This window comes from Bidens hawaiensis, unplaced genomic scaffold (assembly GCF_021521415.1).
Source record: "Bidens hawaiensis isolate Kalapana, Puna unplaced genomic scaffold, B.hawaiensis_p1.1 tig00002477_1, whole genome shotgun sequence".
In the NCBI taxonomy this organism is placed as follows: Eukaryota; Viridiplantae; Streptophyta; class Magnoliopsida; order Asterales; family Asteraceae; genus Bidens; species Bidens hawaiensis.
In genome coordinates this window covers 2,528,599-2,546,322 of record NW_027491136.1, presented here as the reverse complement: position 1 = coordinate 2,546,322, position 17,724 = coordinate 2,528,599, and the positions used below count along the sequence as shown (strand labels likewise).

The 17,724-nt window shown below is 35.4% G+C and overlaps 2 protein-coding genes across 2 annotated transcripts; one reads left to right on the top strand and one right to left on the bottom strand.

Annotated features, from left to right (window-relative positions):
* Positions 1–3,841: 3,841 nt before the first annotated feature.
* LOC143619622 (uncharacterized) lies at positions 3,842–8,307 on the top strand. The gene is made up of 11 exons (XM_077091511.1): positions 3,842–3,999; positions 4,172–4,321; positions 4,378–4,698; positions 4,780–4,932; positions 5,009–5,173; positions 5,633–5,812; positions 5,896–6,082; positions 6,187–6,337; positions 7,744–7,834; positions 7,912–8,016; positions 8,105–8,307. The coding sequence occupies exons 1-10, from the start codon at positions 3,843–3,845 to the stop codon at positions 7,968–7,970; spliced, it is 1,614 nt and encodes a 537-aa protein (XP_076947626.1). The 5' UTR covers position 3,842; the 3' UTR covers positions 7,971–8,016; positions 8,105–8,307.
* Positions 8,308–8,588: 281 nt separating this feature from the next.
* Positions 8,589–9,079, bottom strand: LOC143619621 (protein SPIRAL1-like 2). Its single transcript, XM_077091510.1, has 2 exons — positions 8,761–9,079; positions 8,589–8,675 (listed from the first exon to the last, which is right to left on the bottom strand). The coding sequence occupies exons 1-2, from the start codon at positions 9,010–9,012 to the stop codon at positions 8,589–8,591; spliced, it is 339 nt and encodes a 112-aa protein (XP_076947625.1). The 5' UTR covers positions 9,013–9,079.
* Between the last annotated feature and the right edge of the window lie 8,645 nt (positions 9,080–17,724).

The window sequence follows — 17,724 nt, the reverse complement described above, 5'->3', positions numbered from 1 at the left end:
TTAGAGCCCAAACCGGTTTTGAAACCGGTTATAAAAAAAACCGGTTTTTTTAATTAACCGGTTACTAAAAAACCGGTTAACCGGTTTTTTTATAAACCGGTTTATGACCGTTATAGAAAAACCGGTTAACCGGTTTTTTAGTAACCGGTTAACCGGTTAAAAACCGGTTTATTTCCGTTGTGAAACGGCTATATAGCCGTTTTTATCAATTTTGACCGTTTTTTTTTCCCATTCTACCCCCACAAACATCTATATATAGTTTAGGTTGGGTATTGGTTAGAACACACTCGATTATACAACTCCAAACGCTCCAAACGCTCTAAACGTTTATTTCATACGCGATTATTTTGTTATCTCACGCTCTATTATACCACATTACCACTCCATACGCTCTAATTTCGTAGTCGATTATCATGGCCTCCCAAAGTGCTACTTCATCCGTCAACATGGGTGCCTCGAACACGGGAGAAACGGTCGTTCGGGTCATCCCCACGAAACGAAACCATGATGTTTGGCAACATTTCGACCTATGCGAAATGTCTAACGGTAGCCAAAAAGCTCGATGCAAACATTGTTTGAAGTTTTATGGCAAAGACGCAAACTCCACTTTAAAAGCGCATGTACAAAGGCCCTTTTGCAAGGCCTTGAAGGACGAATCGGGAAGTAGTTCGCAGCCGGAGATGACGAATCAAGGAACGGTGTTTACGTACGACCTTGAAGCGGTACGTCAAAAGTTTTCAAACTTTGTGATTCAAAATACACTTCCTTTCAACCACTTCGACAACCCTCAATTCACGGAGATGATGCAAAAGTATGTTCAACCACGCTACCAACACGTAAGTCGTTCGACCCTTAGAAGAGATTGTCTTAAAGCTTGGAAAAACGCTAAATCCGAACTAATTTCATACTTTTCAAACTTACAAACTGGTGTAAACTTAACAACGGATGAGTGGTCGGTACCTAATGGTTCGCCCGACTCATACATTTGTGTGACGGCTCATTGGGTTGACCCCGAGTCGTGGCAAATGATGAAACGAACCGTTGCGTTTCAATTGTTTGATTACCCGCACACGGGTAGAAATATTTTTAAACTCTTGGATAAAGTCATTCGACAATACAAGATTGAACATAAAATCTTTTCAATTTCGTTTGATAACGCGTCCAACAATACGGCCGCGGTTGGCCATTTAAAATTAAAGTATAAACCTATTTGTGATGGAGCGTTTTTTCATAGCCGATGCATTGCACATATTATCAACTTGGCAGTGCAAGATGGGTTAAACGTGATCGAAACGCAAATAAACAATTTTAAAAGAATGTTACGAGATGTTTTTAGCAACAATAAAACATTTTCAAGATACAAAAAATTTTGTGATGAAGCTAATTGTCAATGGTTGGGGCCCAATTGGGATTGTCCAACAAGATGGAACTCGACTTGTGATATGTTTGAGAAAGCCATCCAACAAAAAGAATCACTAATTGCGGTTCATCAAATAATGTCAAATAGGGGTAAATGTGCACCGTACGATCCTAGAAACTGGTTATTGATTGAGATCGTTACGGAGGTCCTTCAAATTTTTAAATCTTGCACAACTAGTTTATCCGGGGTTTACTATCCAACAAGCCCCATTGCTTTACCAAAAATTGCTGTCATGTGCACAAAGTTGAGTGAACTTCATTGTAGGGGTGCACCTTATTTTGATATGGGTGTAAAAATGAAAGAAAAATTTAGAAAATATTTTCAACAACTACCCGCTGTTTTGACATGTGCTGCTGCGTTAAACCCTTGCATAAATCTTGGTGGTGTTGAAGCTTTAATAGAAAAAATTTGTGATGAGCTAGAGTTAAACGACGATCAAAACCCCTATTATAACCAAACTTTAAATAATGCTTTCAACACCACCTTGTCTAACATGTATGATGTTTACCTTACAAAATACGGGTCGTCTTCCCAAATTCATGACTCGTTAAGAGCTGTTGCCCAATCCCAATCCCAAACCGACCTTGAAATGGGGATGTACTACATGATTTGGGAAGACGCCGGTAAACGTCAAAAGGTAAACACCCCAAGCAGTGAACTTGGAAGGTATGGTGGTACCAACTTTGTGAAACACATGACTCCAGATGAATTTAGAAGTCTTGATTTGCTGGCTTGGTGGAGAGGTAAGGAGGATGAGTTTCCGATCCTCGCCGCCATGGCCAAAGATTTACTAACGGTCCAAGCTTCCACGGTAGCTTCGGAGTCTGCTTTTTCTGTTTCTGGCAGGGTTATATCGATTAGGAGGACTCGACTCACTCCACCAGCTGTAGAGATGTCTATTTGCTACAAGGATTACTTGGACTCTTTAGATAGGGCACAACATCAACGCTCACTCGAGGGGGAAATGGACTATGAGGCGGGCTTGTATGAAGACGAGGTCAATCAAGGACACACTCAACCAATGACCGATGAAGAAGCCGCGTATGACGATTACCTAAGGAATAGCTCGGGATCGGGTAACGAGGAAAATAATGAGTAAGAAACAGCAAGTTGTTAATGTAATCGTGTCTAAGCATTTTTTAATGTTTGTATTTTTGAGTTACGAATATGCGATAACGATTTAATGTTTGTATTTTTAATGTAAAAGCTATAAATGAAAGTTATGTATTTTTGAGTTACGAATATGCGATAACGATTTAATGCTTGTAGTTACCGGTTTGCCTTGTAGTTACCGGTTTGTTTATACTGTGAAAAAATAATGATTATTTAAAAAAAAAAAAAAAAAAACCGGTTAACCGGTTAGACCGGTTATTAAAAAACCGGTTAATAAAAAAACCGGTTTATTAACCGGTTCTAACCGGTTCCTAAACCGGTCTTAACCGGTTTGACCGGTTATGGTTTTCATACACAAAAACCGGTTATTAACCGGTCCGGTTATTAACCGAACCGGTTTTTTTAAAAAAACCGATTTATGCACCTCTAATGACGGGTGGGGTGGTAGAATGACAAAAGTACCCTTATATTACCTTTTTTAATAAGAAAAAGTTACTCTTATATAAAAGATTAGATTTTATTATTATTATTAAATCCTAAAGAGACACTTGTAGTTTCCCCACATGACTATTTCACATATTCCAACAAGAAATACCTAAAACCCAAATCTCACCTTCCCTAAGGCTGAGGGGTGTGGGGCGCTAACCTGGGCGCGAGAGCCCCTCCGCTCGCGCCTCGGGGCGCTAACCCCACATCACCGGGGCGCGAGCGCGGAAATCCAGGCAGGCGTGAGCCTGGTCGCGGGAGAAGAGAGAGAAATAGCCTTTGGGAAGTGAGAAAATAGCCGTTGGGATTTATAAAAATTAAAAAAAAAATATTTTTTACCTAAATAATACCCCATTTCATCTATAAAATACCCCATTTCCAGCTTTTGTTATCTTTGAATTTTAAAAAAAATGTGTGTTTTTTTAAATAATTTATGAGTTTTTTTAATAATACGTTTTTTTAATACATTTATAAAAAAATAAAAAAAAAATCCGCTGGAGCCCCTGCTGGAGCCCCTCCACACCAGGGCCAGGGGCTCAACGGGGGCTCCAACACCCCCCTTATCCAGTTTCTCTCTCTGTCACACGTCACAATATTATTGGCTGGGGCCCTCACTCGCGCCTCCATTAGAGCCCCTCACACCCCTCAGCCTAAATTGAACATCTTTCTTTCTTTCTTTCTTTCTTTCAAACACACCATCCCATCCCATCCCATCCCATCCCATCCCATCCCAATTCACTGTAAATCTGGAAAACCCTTGCCAGTATTTTACTAAAACCTAACCACATTTTCTTTCGCAGGCGGCAATAATAATAATAATAAGATGATGAGGTGGGAAAAATTGGAGATTCAAAACGGAGGTCCAGGTAAGCGATGGGGCCACACGTGCAACGCCGTTCGTGGTGGCCAACTCCTCTACGTCTTCGGTGGCTACGGCGAAGACAACACTCAGACTAATAAAGTTCACCTTTACAACATCAGTACGTGATGATGCAACCCCATTTCATTTCATTTAGGGTTTTAAATTGATTCTAGTTTAACAGATTACACATTACTAAAGCCAATAATAATACTTCTGAATGTTATGATTGTGTATATAATAAATGATTCAATTAACCCATTTCGCTTGCTAATAATTAATTATTTGTTAAGCTACAAGAACTTGGAGTGAACCCGAAATGCAAGGCGCGCTGCCAGTGCCTAGAGATAGCCACAGCTGCACCGCGGTTGGCGATAAGTTGTTTGTTTTCGGGGGCACGGATGGAAACATACCTCTTAAAGATTTGCATATTTTGGAAACCTGTGAGTTTTGCTATTGGTATTTGATTAATTAGATAACAAACAATGTGTACGTTTAGCTACAAATACGTGGATGACGCCGTCGGTTAGAGGGGAGGGCCCGGAAGCACGGGAAGGTCACAGCGCTGCGGTTATTGGCAAACGGCTTTTTATATTTGGGGGATGTGGCAAGTCTTCTGACACTCTTGTTGAAGAGTATTTTGATGATTTATACATATTAAATACAGAGACAATGGTATGGAAACGCGTGGCAACAACGGGAATCCCGCCAGCTAAGCGTAACAGTCATACATGTGTCTCGTGGTCGAACAAAATTATTGTCATTGGCGGGGAAGATACTCAAAACTACTATTTATCTGATGTGCAGATGCTTGATACAGGTTTCAAGTTTGACTTTTGTTGACCCAAGGCTTATGATTCATCTGAAGTTAATTAATAAATATGTAATTTGTTTATTATAGATACGCTTACCTGGACAAAGTTGGTAACCAATGGCGAGCCGTTGTCACCTAGAGCTGGTCATACAACAATTGCATTGGGCAAAAACTTGTTTGTGTTTGGAGGTTTTACTGATGCTGAAGACCTTTTTGATGACTTATATATGTTTGATCTTGGTAATATATCATGATATATAAATCAATATCTTGGAATTTTATATGTTTGAACTTGATCTTTATAAAATATGCGCAGAAACTTTTAAGTGGACCAAGATTATGACGGTAGGAGTGGGGCCCTCTGCTAGATTTTCTATGGCGGGAAGCACTTTGCATCCGCATAATGGTGGCGTTCTTATATTCATGGGTGGTTGTAATAAGAGTCTTGAGGCGCTTGATGATATGTTCTACCTACACACAGGTTTTGATTATTTTACAGTTTATGCATGTATGTATATTTATACAGGGTAAGATTCTAGGTAGAACACAGTTTTTTTGCGATAACACATAGGTTAAAGTAAGCATTCGTTTTTACCATCTTACTGTTTTTTTAAAGTATAAAAGACACACAAGTAAACAAACAAATGCACTCAGTAATATAAGAAAATGGTTGAAATGCAATATTTTCTCAATTTCTTCTGAAATTCCAAAAGAACGGAAGTTTCTTTTTTATGTGGAATCTACACATGTAAGTTAGGTGTAGGTTTTAATCTTATATTACCTACACATGCATGTATTTAAGAAGTACTAAATTTAAAAAATATGAACCGTTGATAAAAATTAAAAATTTAGGTTTGTTCTTTTTGTTCTCGCAATAATGTAGTGTTCTGCAGTGAACCTCTCTGTATTTATATATATGCTAACTATTGTGGATTTTTAGGGCTTGTAATTGAAAACGAGCGAGATGAAAGAAAGTTAGAAAAGTTATCTTTGAGGAAGCAGTTAAGATTGAAAAGTCAAGAACATCAAGCTGTGAATCATGTGTGTGATAGTCCAATGGAGACGAGTTCTAATACTAATAAACACATGGCAATGCCTGCACATACTCACTTTTCACCAAGTATGAATATCTACATGTTATTGTTTTGAATCATCTGGCGTTAGTTGTTCTTGGGGATTTTTATGTGTTTTTTTGGCGTGCAGATGGACAGAATATTTATTTAAATGAATATCATAATGCAAATGGGAAGAGAACATTTCAAGCAAAAGTGACAAAAGGCACGACAAATTGCTATACAATTGAGACGATTATAGACGGGAAGCCTCTGCGTGGAGTTTTATTCTCAAACAACTTAGGGTCCAAGAAGCCAGCTGCTGATGATTTAAGAAGGTTAAAAATGCCATTTTGTTTTGATAAATGGACTCATGTATCTGATAAGTTAATGTGCTTTATAATTAGTTAATCTGGTTTAATGTGGGTGTTATAAATGACAGGAAAAGGGTTGTAGTTGAAGATGTGAAAAAGGATTTTGAGAATGTTATGATGGATAACACAAGAAGTCCTGAACACCAAACTCCAGGCGCCACGTCAGCTGCTTCAGATGTGAAGACTCCAGGAACTTCTAACGTGTCTCCGTTCCATGAGGTTAACATTTAATATTTTATGGTTAAATGATATATCATAAGTTATAACAAACTCATGGTGCTGTAAGAAGGTTGATGGCTAATAAAAAAAATCACACAATAACATTATATTAGTTCAAGAAAACGAGCATTTGCAGATGATTGGCAAAATATACTGTAAAGATAAGACAGTGGTTTAAGATTTCCTAACTAACCAACTAATAAAGATTAATGCAGGCAACATGAATAACACAATCATATGCATCTAGTAGCTAATAGTCCAAGTAGTACAGATCTGATGTACATATATGTTGACAAAGCAAATTACGTATCACTCCAAGTCACAGTTTCCGAAATAAACTTAAGAATCAGATACCATCAAAACAAGAAGTTAAAATGAAGTGTAGTATCAAAATTTCAAAAAGATTAGTTAATAGAAAATCTAGGAATTAGATTGTAATATTAGTTAGTTCAAACTTCAAAATTCTAGGCCTGCATAGACATTAATAGAAAATCTAGGAATTAGATTCATTTTAACTTTTATACTTAATGAAATTAGCGGATGCGATTTCTTATTAGGTTGCATTCCTTTTTCTTCTATTTAGTATTTATGCTTCACCGAAGATTTTAGTTTATGTAAGATCAATGTTAGAGCATTCACAATGGAGTCCCCATCCCCTACCCCACACCCAATTATACCCAATACCCCAAATTATATGGGAAACTAAACCAAAACCTCATATTTGGGTGTTCATTATTCATCCCTATCTTATATTTTAATATGGCTGTGAGTAGAAATATGTATTATTTAATAGATTATCAATATATATAGGTATTAGGATTATTTATATGAAGTGAACAAATTTTATGAATATATGTGTATTTTGGTTAAATTATATGGGTGGGGGTAGAGCCTCCCATTGTGAATGCTCTTAAGTCCACACTTCTAAGGTAAGTTGATACAAGTTACAAGTTTGTTCTTTTAGGTAACAGAACCTACAAATGTATCTTCATTGCTACATAGAGTGCTTTTAGCCATTATGGTTTTACCATTTTCTCTTAGATTTAGGGGGTGTTTGCGTACGCCTTTAAAGAACCAATCATGTAAATTAATCAACAGTGTTGTATAATGATTATGTGATGATGAATCATCAGAGGTGTATTATGGGCCTTAATAGAATGCTCTGCAGGAGATGGTGTTAGGATGTGTGTCTGCTTGAAGTTGTTGGCCATGATAATCACTTAAATGAGTTTTGATTCTGTAAAGCACTAGTTGATAAAATGACCAAAAATGACACTTATATGTGTTGCTACAAATTGTCCTCTTTACGTGCATCTGCAAAAGTTGAGACTATCTGAGAAACACAAGTTTGCCACTTCTTGTTTAATTTTGAAGCTGAATTTCTTTATTGTTTGTTTAATATGCAGGTTTCAGGAGATAGAAAGTCGTCTTTGGAATTGAACACAATGAATACATCAGTTGCAGCTGAAGACACTGCCAATTCAATTCCTAACCATGGTATAGGAACCTTGTTAAACTTTTATAGTGCTTTATTATGCTATGTATGTACACCAATCGCGTTTTTGTGGTTGCAGAAGGTCAACCCAAACTCAAAGAACATGATCCTTTGACTCATCTGACACAGCAAGTATGAATCTTTTTCAGAAACTGATCATTTAGTTGAACTTTTAGCTTTCAAGGTTAGTTCATCTCAAAAGTCAAAACCCGACACAACTACTAAGCAACCAATTGAATAAACATAGTCTAACCCAAACATCTCTCTTGTAGGTGATCACTTGAGTTTCCAAAGAGTCGTGGTCCGTAAATAAATGCCACTGTCTCTGATCTGCTTGCATTTACCATGCTTGGCTCGTCTGGTTTCTTGCATTGCACGGGCTGAATGGTCAGTGGTGGTTCAACAAAGCTTGCAACAAACTTTAAAAATGTAGAACTAACTCTCTTGTCATATGATCACATGTTCGGTACCATTATGAAACGCAAACACACTCTCAATTCGTTTTGTTTTTATCTTACATTATGAAATGCACATTAGTTATCAAACTAATTGGATTGAGTTAGTTCAATATTGGCATTAACAAAATAACATTTAAACCAAAGAATTAGGGGAAGATTGCAATGATTGATATAATATAATACAATATAATGTGTATTACAAATCTGAAAGTCTTTTTTAAGTCCCAAGAATGGAAATCAGAATTTGCTGAAGCCATAAGCAAAGTTTAGTTTGACATCAAAACACCCCTTCATGGTTTCACTTCCCACCGCCACTGCCACCAAACAAGTAACCTAAAGAAGAACCACCGCCTGGTGCTGCATGAACCTTAGTCGAAGGTCGATCCTGCACATAGCCCGAATGTGCAAACAATTACCGAAACATAACATATACTCATACATCATAACTTAATAAACTTAATAAACTATACCGTGAGGAAGTTGCCAGTGTTCTGACCATCAGCCCGAAAGTAGTTGTTGGTCTGAGTACCTTGTATCCCAGCCGGAATCTGTTTTGTACTATCCGGCTGGGGTACAACAGCTGTAGGCTTAGGTGGTGGCTCGTGCTCCACCGGAGCTCTAGGCACCACCTCCGTCTTGCGTGTGGTGGGCTTTGACTCATCACTTCCAAAGAGGTAGTCAAGTGAGCTCTGTCCTCCACCGCTACTGACTCCACGACCCATGATTTCTGCTTATGAACACAAGACATTATTTGTTGAGATCTAGTTTAATAACCAAAACTCTATACAAACAAGATAATTGGATCAAAGTATCAAACCCTAGGTTATACTAGCTTATATTCTTCATTGCCAGCTGATTTTAGAACAAGATCGATCACTGGTTATTAACTTATTATTATTATTCTATATATATATATATATATATATATATATATATATATATATCTTTGAAACTCATGTTTAAGCTAAGTAATTAAGTAAATAACAGTTGATAGTAATTACATAATTTACATTTCAACATTTGGTGTAACATACACCAAATTGCAGATCCACATGAATTTGAGACTAGATATCAAATAGAAACATAAAATGTAGAATTTTGTTTGTAAGAAAATCTGAAAATAAAAGCGATGATAATAGAATGTAGAGAGAAGAGAAAGCAGTTACTACCGGAGTGTGTGTTGTATTGGATCAGATCTAGATTGAAGCCAAGATACAGGGTAAGAAGTGGTGTGATGTATATAATGCGATCTCCAGCCGCCCAAATCTATTCAACTTGAACTTAAGGGACCCTTTATTTATTTATTTACCAGCTTTTGAACCCGTGTATTATACGGGATTTGTCAAATGATAAAAATAAATAAGGTTTGTTATTTCAATTAATGTAATTCTCAAATTACTTACGAATTAAGGTACTAAAGTTGCGTAGTTGGTTAAATCTCGGGTATGAAAATGACACTTAACACAATAATGAATAAAATCCACACTATGTTATAACCCAATTGACAAAATGATTTTGACCCATGACCCATGGATAGCTAGAATGAATGAGATAAGAGATTAGGAATTAGAAGTAATGTAGGCTTGACACCAAAGCATCAATATTTTCTTTTATTAGTATTGTAAGATAAGATAAGATAGGATGTTAGATTATTTACATTTTTTAATCTTTGCACACTTGAATTAAATGGATTGTAAGAATAACTGAAGTTTGATTTTTGGATTGATGTGCAAAAATAAACATAAAGTAGTTGATTAGAACTCAAATAGGTAAGACTAAGAACTTCTAGTCGCAAGTTGATGAGATTAGGAAATCAATATACTTTGTTATATTTTTTAATTACGATATGTTTCTATTCGCATTAGTTTATGTGTCTATGTATCTATAACTTGGCTAAAAAACACATATAGCTCTAAAATTTAATTGTTTTTTCAAAAAAAAGTTTTCACATCTCACTCTAATCTCTATATCAATCTCTATTCAATTTCATACTTCTTTATTCTTTCATTTTTATTTTTATTTTTATTTTTATTATTATTGTCTCTTTTTTTTTTCACTCACTAACAACTCACATAAAAAAAAAAGAAAATTCACATATAAAAGGAATATTACATCTCAGTACTTAAGAGAAGCACTATCACCACCATAGGGTTTAACAAAAAATTAATTTTGGTGCAACCTATACTGACGATGTGTTTTCAGGATAGTGTATGACGTAGGGATAGTCGTTAGGATAGTGTATGGCGTAGATATACATGAGTTTATTTCATTTTTATTTTCTTTTATTACATAGAAACATGCCAGCACCCCTATGCCAGCAACATGTCGTAGACAAAATAATCTATAATATTTAGTTATTTTAATACGCAATAAAATAAAAAGTGTTATATTGGCTCACCATAAAGCAAAACAGATCAATATTTGCTTCTCACTCTCTTCATAAAGCAAATCAAAACTCAATGTAGGTGTAACTGAAATGTCCCAAACCGGGCACGTCCCAGGGGTTGGGCTTACACACACAACGTAGTTATTAAATTTCAAATTAACATTAAAAGACTGATACAATTTCATACCCAGAGGTATATAGTTAAACAAAGCACAAATACAAAATTCGTCTTTCACATAGCAAATATACTAGCATAGGGGAAGGTTCATACACAAAATGATCTTAACATGAGAACGTAGGAAACAATACCAATCTACCAAAAATGAGAACGTAAGAAACAATACCAACTACAATATCAACTACATAAGCAATGTTCTATAATAACAAAGAAAAAACCCTGATGATAACAACTAAAGAATCAAAATTAACAACAAAAAAAATAGCAACAAATAGTTATAACAGCATAAGAAAAAACAAGAAAAAACCTAACAATAACAACAAATACAAATCAACAAATACTTATAACGTTTCATAATCGGAAATCAACAAATACAAACAAAAAATAACAGCAAACACTTATAAAAACAAACCTAATAATAACAACAAATTGGTTCTTACTGTTTTCATGTTAAGAAAGATTTGTATTTGATCATGAAACGATACATTCATACATATGTACATACGTATATACAAATACATACATAATACATATAGATAACAAAAACCTACATATATTTATACAAACCCATACATACATATAAATGTATACATGCATACAAATTTCAGGTCAAACGGGATAAATGCAGGGCCGGCTCCGAGAAAGCGAAAAAAAAATTTGGGCCAAATGCGAAAATTTTTTTGACCTTAAGTAAAACGAGTATTTTGTTGGGTTTAAACAATTTAATTTTGATATGGGCTTACTTGATTATAATTTAGGTTGTGTAAAAAACTTTTGTATAAAAATAAGATTAAAGTTGTCTCAAATGAAACCAGAACCCATAACCTTTTGATTGGAAGTAATACCCCTTTACCACTAGACGAAACTAGTGATTATGTAATTAGGTTTAAACACTAAATATACAAATTGTTTTAACAAAAATACATATAATTAAAAAAAAAAATTCGGGTCTGACGGGGTGTCATGCCTGTGACCATCGACCACTCAGCCATACCTTATGGCCGGCCCTGGATAAACGTGTCATGGGATAGGTTGTCGGGCCAGATAAAAATTCCTCATAATGTACATTTAGACGTTAAGATGTAAAATTGTACTCCTTAATTTGCTTTGTTAATAGCAAAATAGATTTTAACTTAGATCTTGAGAGCACATGAGTATAAAAAAAAGAGAACAAAAAAAAAGAAAAGAAAAGAAAAGAAAAGAAAAGAAAAGAAATAAGAGCACGTAAGGGATGATAAGTCTTTTGCTCAATTTATAAATTCTAGCAAAAATACCTGATTAATGACCCTTGAACAACTAAAGAGACAAAGCAAAAACGTATATTGTTTGAATGACATCAATTACCAAATATTTGATTCCAACAACATTGTTACGATTTGACATCTAACATGTCCAGTCATTATTTCATGAACGCGATCGACCGACACAAGATAATGTTGTTTTAATTCGCCTTAGACTTTGAGGAATCAAGTTGGAGTGTCAACTTGCATAATATATCGATGGATATGGAAATGCCTTCAAACCTTCTGTTGGCAACTGTACCACGTATGCACAAAGCTACTACATGCATTGCAACTAAATCTCATACATTAAACTTTATTCCTATCTTAATTTATGTCTATTTTATAAGACTCTAAAATAAAGAAGGGTTAGATAATTGCAATCCTATTCTAACTATTAATAATTTTTTTTATTGAACGGTCAATTAATATTTCAAGTGGGTTACTGGTTAAATTCATCATATTGAGATGCATTCGTCTTTTGATCCGAGAAAAACTCTCACCTAAAACCAACGGCCATGAACACTCGTCCGAATGCACGACATTGTGGTGAGATAAAACCTGTTCAATCCAAAGATCCAACTAGTGAACTCGCCTAGTCTCCCATCATCACTCTGGTGCCGCTGAAACCAAATGGAACACCAAGGGTATGTTTGGCAAAACTAGCTGGTGGCAGTTAGCTGGAAGCTGGTGGCAGGAAGTTGGAAGCTGGTGGCTGGTAGCTGTAGCTTTTTAGATATATTTAGGTGTTTGGCAGAGTAGCTGGAGCTTTTTAGATATATTTCGGTATTTTGTAGAGTAGCTGAAGCTTTTAATAAAACTAATTGTGTGCTAGCGCGGTGCGGCGGAGCGCGCGTGCAACCTGACATCAACCGCATAATTAGTGTCGATACGTGATTCACTTGATATTAGTGCACGCATAACCCGAATGCAGACGTGTACTTCGTGCAAAGACAGTAAGCGTGTAATCGATGGCGAAAATCAAGAAACAAAGCTAAAATATACAGTAATTTCAAATAGATAATTTTTTAAACCAATCTCTTTTGATCTGAAACCCTTTCCGACCTGACACCGTTTTAATCTGAAACATGTTTTGACCCGGCCCCTTTCAACTCAAAACCGTACCGACACGAACCGAGCTAAATTAACCTTTTTTTATCGACTCGTTCCGACCCTAATTTGGTCTTATACATGACCCGAGCTCGTCTGACTCGACTTGTTGCCAATCATAACCGGTAAAAAAGTATAACAATATCATACTCAAATTAAAGAGAATAAAATTCTCTTTTTTATGATGTAATTTGTTTAAAAAAAATATTAACATGTGAAAAAGTTATGGACTTTTAAAAAGTCATGGGGGTGGTTAGTTTTAAATAAGGGTAAAATATGCAATTATTATATAAATTTACAAAAGTTGACGAAGTTCAAGTACCAAACTTGTAAATTCAAATGTAAAAGCTTGTAGCTTGTTCACAAACGCTAATAGTAGTAGCGTTTAAAAAAGGAGTTTTTTCTCATGAACTAAAAGCTTCAAGCTCCTTCAACTAAACAAAACTTTTAATTAAGTATGAACGTTTTATTAAAAGCTTGAAGCCCCTAAAAACTCCTTACCAAACATATCCTATCACTCCACCGTCAGCTTATTAGTCTAACTATTAAATTTTGAATTGATGCGAACAATTGGGTCCCCATGTCCTTTTCTTATTAGACGATTTTGACTTATTTATTTATTTTCTAATTTAAACAACTTACAAATATCTTTAGAACTTTAATAGGTTATAATACGTATGCCCCTTAACTTTATTAATTTTTTTCTTTAAACGATTTACGTGTCTACTTTTTTTTTTTAATCTTAACCAATTTATGTTTTTACCACCGAACTTTAATAAAGTTATCTTACGGCTTATGAACTTTAATAACTCTTTTCCTTTAAGTGATTTGCGTTTATACTCTTGAACTTTAGTTTAGTTATAAGTTTGGTCGTAATATTTTTTATTCCTTTTAACAAATATTTTTCTTTAATTTTTATACGTTTAATTCTTTTTTTAATATTTTTATTATTTAATTTATTATAATTAAAGTTAATATTTAACTCTAGACGTGATTACTTAATTGGTGGCTTGCTTATTTTTACATTTGTTTAGATCAAAGCATAGATAGTTTGTAACATGCACATCCTCGCCAGCACCTTCCTGCAATTCCACCGGTAAGCGCGACTCCAATACTAGTTAATAATTGGATTCACTACGGGATTTATGATGGTCAAATTAAATCCGCCCGAACATATGATACGTGCAGAATTGATAGAGAGAATTAGGGAGAAGAAACTAAGAAAGAATGTTCATTCAACTAATCGATACCTTCATTATCTTCTTGTTCGTCTATATAACGAACTGTATTACAATGAGCATTTACAATTACAATCCTCACACTCTCTAACAATTGACTAATAACCCCCTATACTATTTATCACGTAACAATACTTCCCCCATTAAAGATTCTTGACCTCAAGAATCATAAAAGAAAAAAAATGAAACTTTTGCATACCTAATGCACTAAAAAAAATTCAAATACCCAAATGACATATCTATTCTCATGGTGCACAAGTGGAAGAAACATCAGCCCGTTTAAGCTTGAAGACATGAGGTCAATAGCAACCAAAGCCACATTTTCTACTGATGACCCTATAATACTACACCTAATTGCTTCCAGGAAATCCATTTCTTCCCGTAAATCACCTTTTGAACAGGTTCGTTTGCTTCTAATTCACGTGTAGTACCTAGTATGATTATTATCAGAAGGTCTTTCCTCCAATTCCTTTTTTTTTATTTCATCACGAGTACCATGAGTAGCAGAAAGTCTTTCTTCTCTTACACTAATTTTAAGACAACCATTTGGATTTCCATTTGTGCCACATATGTATACAACTATACATGCCTTCGATTTGAAGAGATTATTTCCCTCAAAAGTAATGCAACAACAATAATCAGCTCCTGCAAATATACTAAAGAATGAAACCACCATCTCGTTCTGCATAATGACATGCAGTACTCGAATTTCTTCTTCACAGCTCATTTTGCACTTATTCTTGTTTGCTAATTGGATTAGGCAAACTGATCTAGGTCGTGCTTTCTGCACTATTATTGCGAGAAGATAGAAATGACCAAACTGCTTCTTAACTTGTTGAACTAGCTGCCCTAACTCAATTGTTACTGTACCATGTAGAGCCATTTCTAACAAACTGATAGATACACTAGTTTTTATAAGCACCCCAAGTTTCTTGAAACTTGCAACAAACATGGTCTTCATAGCATTCAAATCTGAAAGATCTACAAATCGATCTTCTATTTCAACAACCTCGTTTCCTATGGGTGTAATATCAGTTGTTTCAAAGAACCGTGGTTTATCACCAAATATCAAACTATCAAACATATCCAAAAATTTGTTTTCTTTTGAATCATTACTATAAACCATATCAGTACAAAGATCCATATGAACCAGATTATTTCCATTTTCCTTTGGATTATGTCGGGTTTCGCTCAGATTTTCAACCCGACATTGCCAACCCGGTTTCCATTCACATGCTTTCATAAGTATCAAAATGACATCAATTTCATCACTTTTAATAGGCTCTCGAATTAGTGTTTTTAAATTGTTAAGAGATTCTACTACATCATTCCCACTAACCGGAAACTGAATCTTAGTCCAAACCCGTTTAGACTCGCTTAAATGCTTAATATTATTCTTCCATTTCCACCTAACGAGCCAACTTCTCACACCTTCTCTTTTATACTTGAACATCAACAGTTTGGTTTGACATTTAACCACATAAACTAAACCATTGTCATTTGTCATTTGTATCATATGATAAAAATATTTCACCAGAATTGAACTCGAATTGATACCACATCGCCAACCCGGTTTCCATTGACGTGTTTTCATAAGTATCAAATCAGTACCAATTCCCTCAGTTTTAATAGATTCTTGAAATTGGGTTTTTAGACTGTTAATAGGCTCTGCCATATCATTACCAGTAACCAAAACTTGAATCTCACTTCCAACACTCTTAGGCATTTCATCAAACACCTTGGGTGCACAATTAACTTGTAAGAATTGTGAATAACCTTGTAACCCAAGACCTTCCTTATTAGAACTATTAAGATGTTGAAGAATAGGAATACTTACATCCTCTATGTCTTGTTGATTCTTAACTTCTGGAATTCCATTCACTGTTGCATCCTTCACATTGAATTTTGAACTTTGAGTCTCATCATACATGTTAGAATCATTGGTCCTGTTCTTGTTGTTCAATTGACTGGAAATGATGTCTTGGGTCGATTGATTGATCTCGACTTCTAGGTTCAATTGATTGGTTGTTAACTGAATTTCATCATTCTTGTTCGATGCCTCTGATATAGACTCCGGTGATGAATTCTTGTCAGAACTCAATGACTTTAGGTCACTAACCATTTTCTTCGTCATCGATCCCATCTCTGAAAAATTTTGTTCCATCCTATCCATTGTTGCAATTAATTGGAGAAGAAGTTCGTTGACGTGCTCGATTCGTCTAGAATTAGCGGTCGCCATTAATAGTTGTCGTGAATGGCTGTCTGATCTTTTTCACTTTTAGTCGTTCCTGAGATTGCCGCCTAAAATTGATTGTCGTGGATACAAATTGCCGCTGTGAATTGGATTATAAAGGTTGCCGCCGTCGTGAATTGCGGTGGTAACTGTCGCCGGTGAACGTTTCCGAAGGAATCGGGAAGCTCTAATGACAGAATTACCGTCGGTAATCAAGAGCCGAGAATCGAATGCTCTGATACCATTGATACGTGCAGAATTGATAGAGAGAATTAGGGAGAAGAAACTGTTCATTCAACTAATCGATACCTTCGTTATCTTCTTGTTCGTCTATATAACGAACTGTAGTACAATGAGCATTTACAATTACAATCCTCACACTTTCTATCAATTGACTAATAACCCCCTATACTATTTATCACGTAACAACATATATTTCAAAATCTATAACTTCACCTCCTCTTTCTTTTCCTTTTCCTCTTTAGTTGCAAATCTTTTTTATTCTTACTCCTATACTGATCCAAACTAATATAACTTATGTTCGAATTTGAACCCAAGACCACACGTCCAAAAAACGAGGACCGCATCGCACATTAGCAAGCTAACCTTCTCTTCCTCTCTAACTTTTAATTCATCCTATTACACCCCTATATTTCTCTTTCTACACTCTTTTAACATCATCTTATTTTTGTCCCTCATAAGAGGTGCATACACCAACATCTATTTTACATGCACAAATCTATTTTCTCATTCTACACACTCTCACATTCACTGCTATTTCTCTCTCATAATTCACATACAGCAACACAACTTTAACTTATATTTCTTTTAACTTCAAACAATCCTCAATTCCTCATTATACCCTCAAGCTATATTTCTTTCTAATCCCGCGCCACCCCCAAATTTACGTCACCCTCAAGCAAGCGAGCTTTCGACGAATCCTTAAACTACCATTTAAAAGTAGGAGGGGGCATTGATGTCAAGCCTTGATGTGCGTCGGATAACCCTC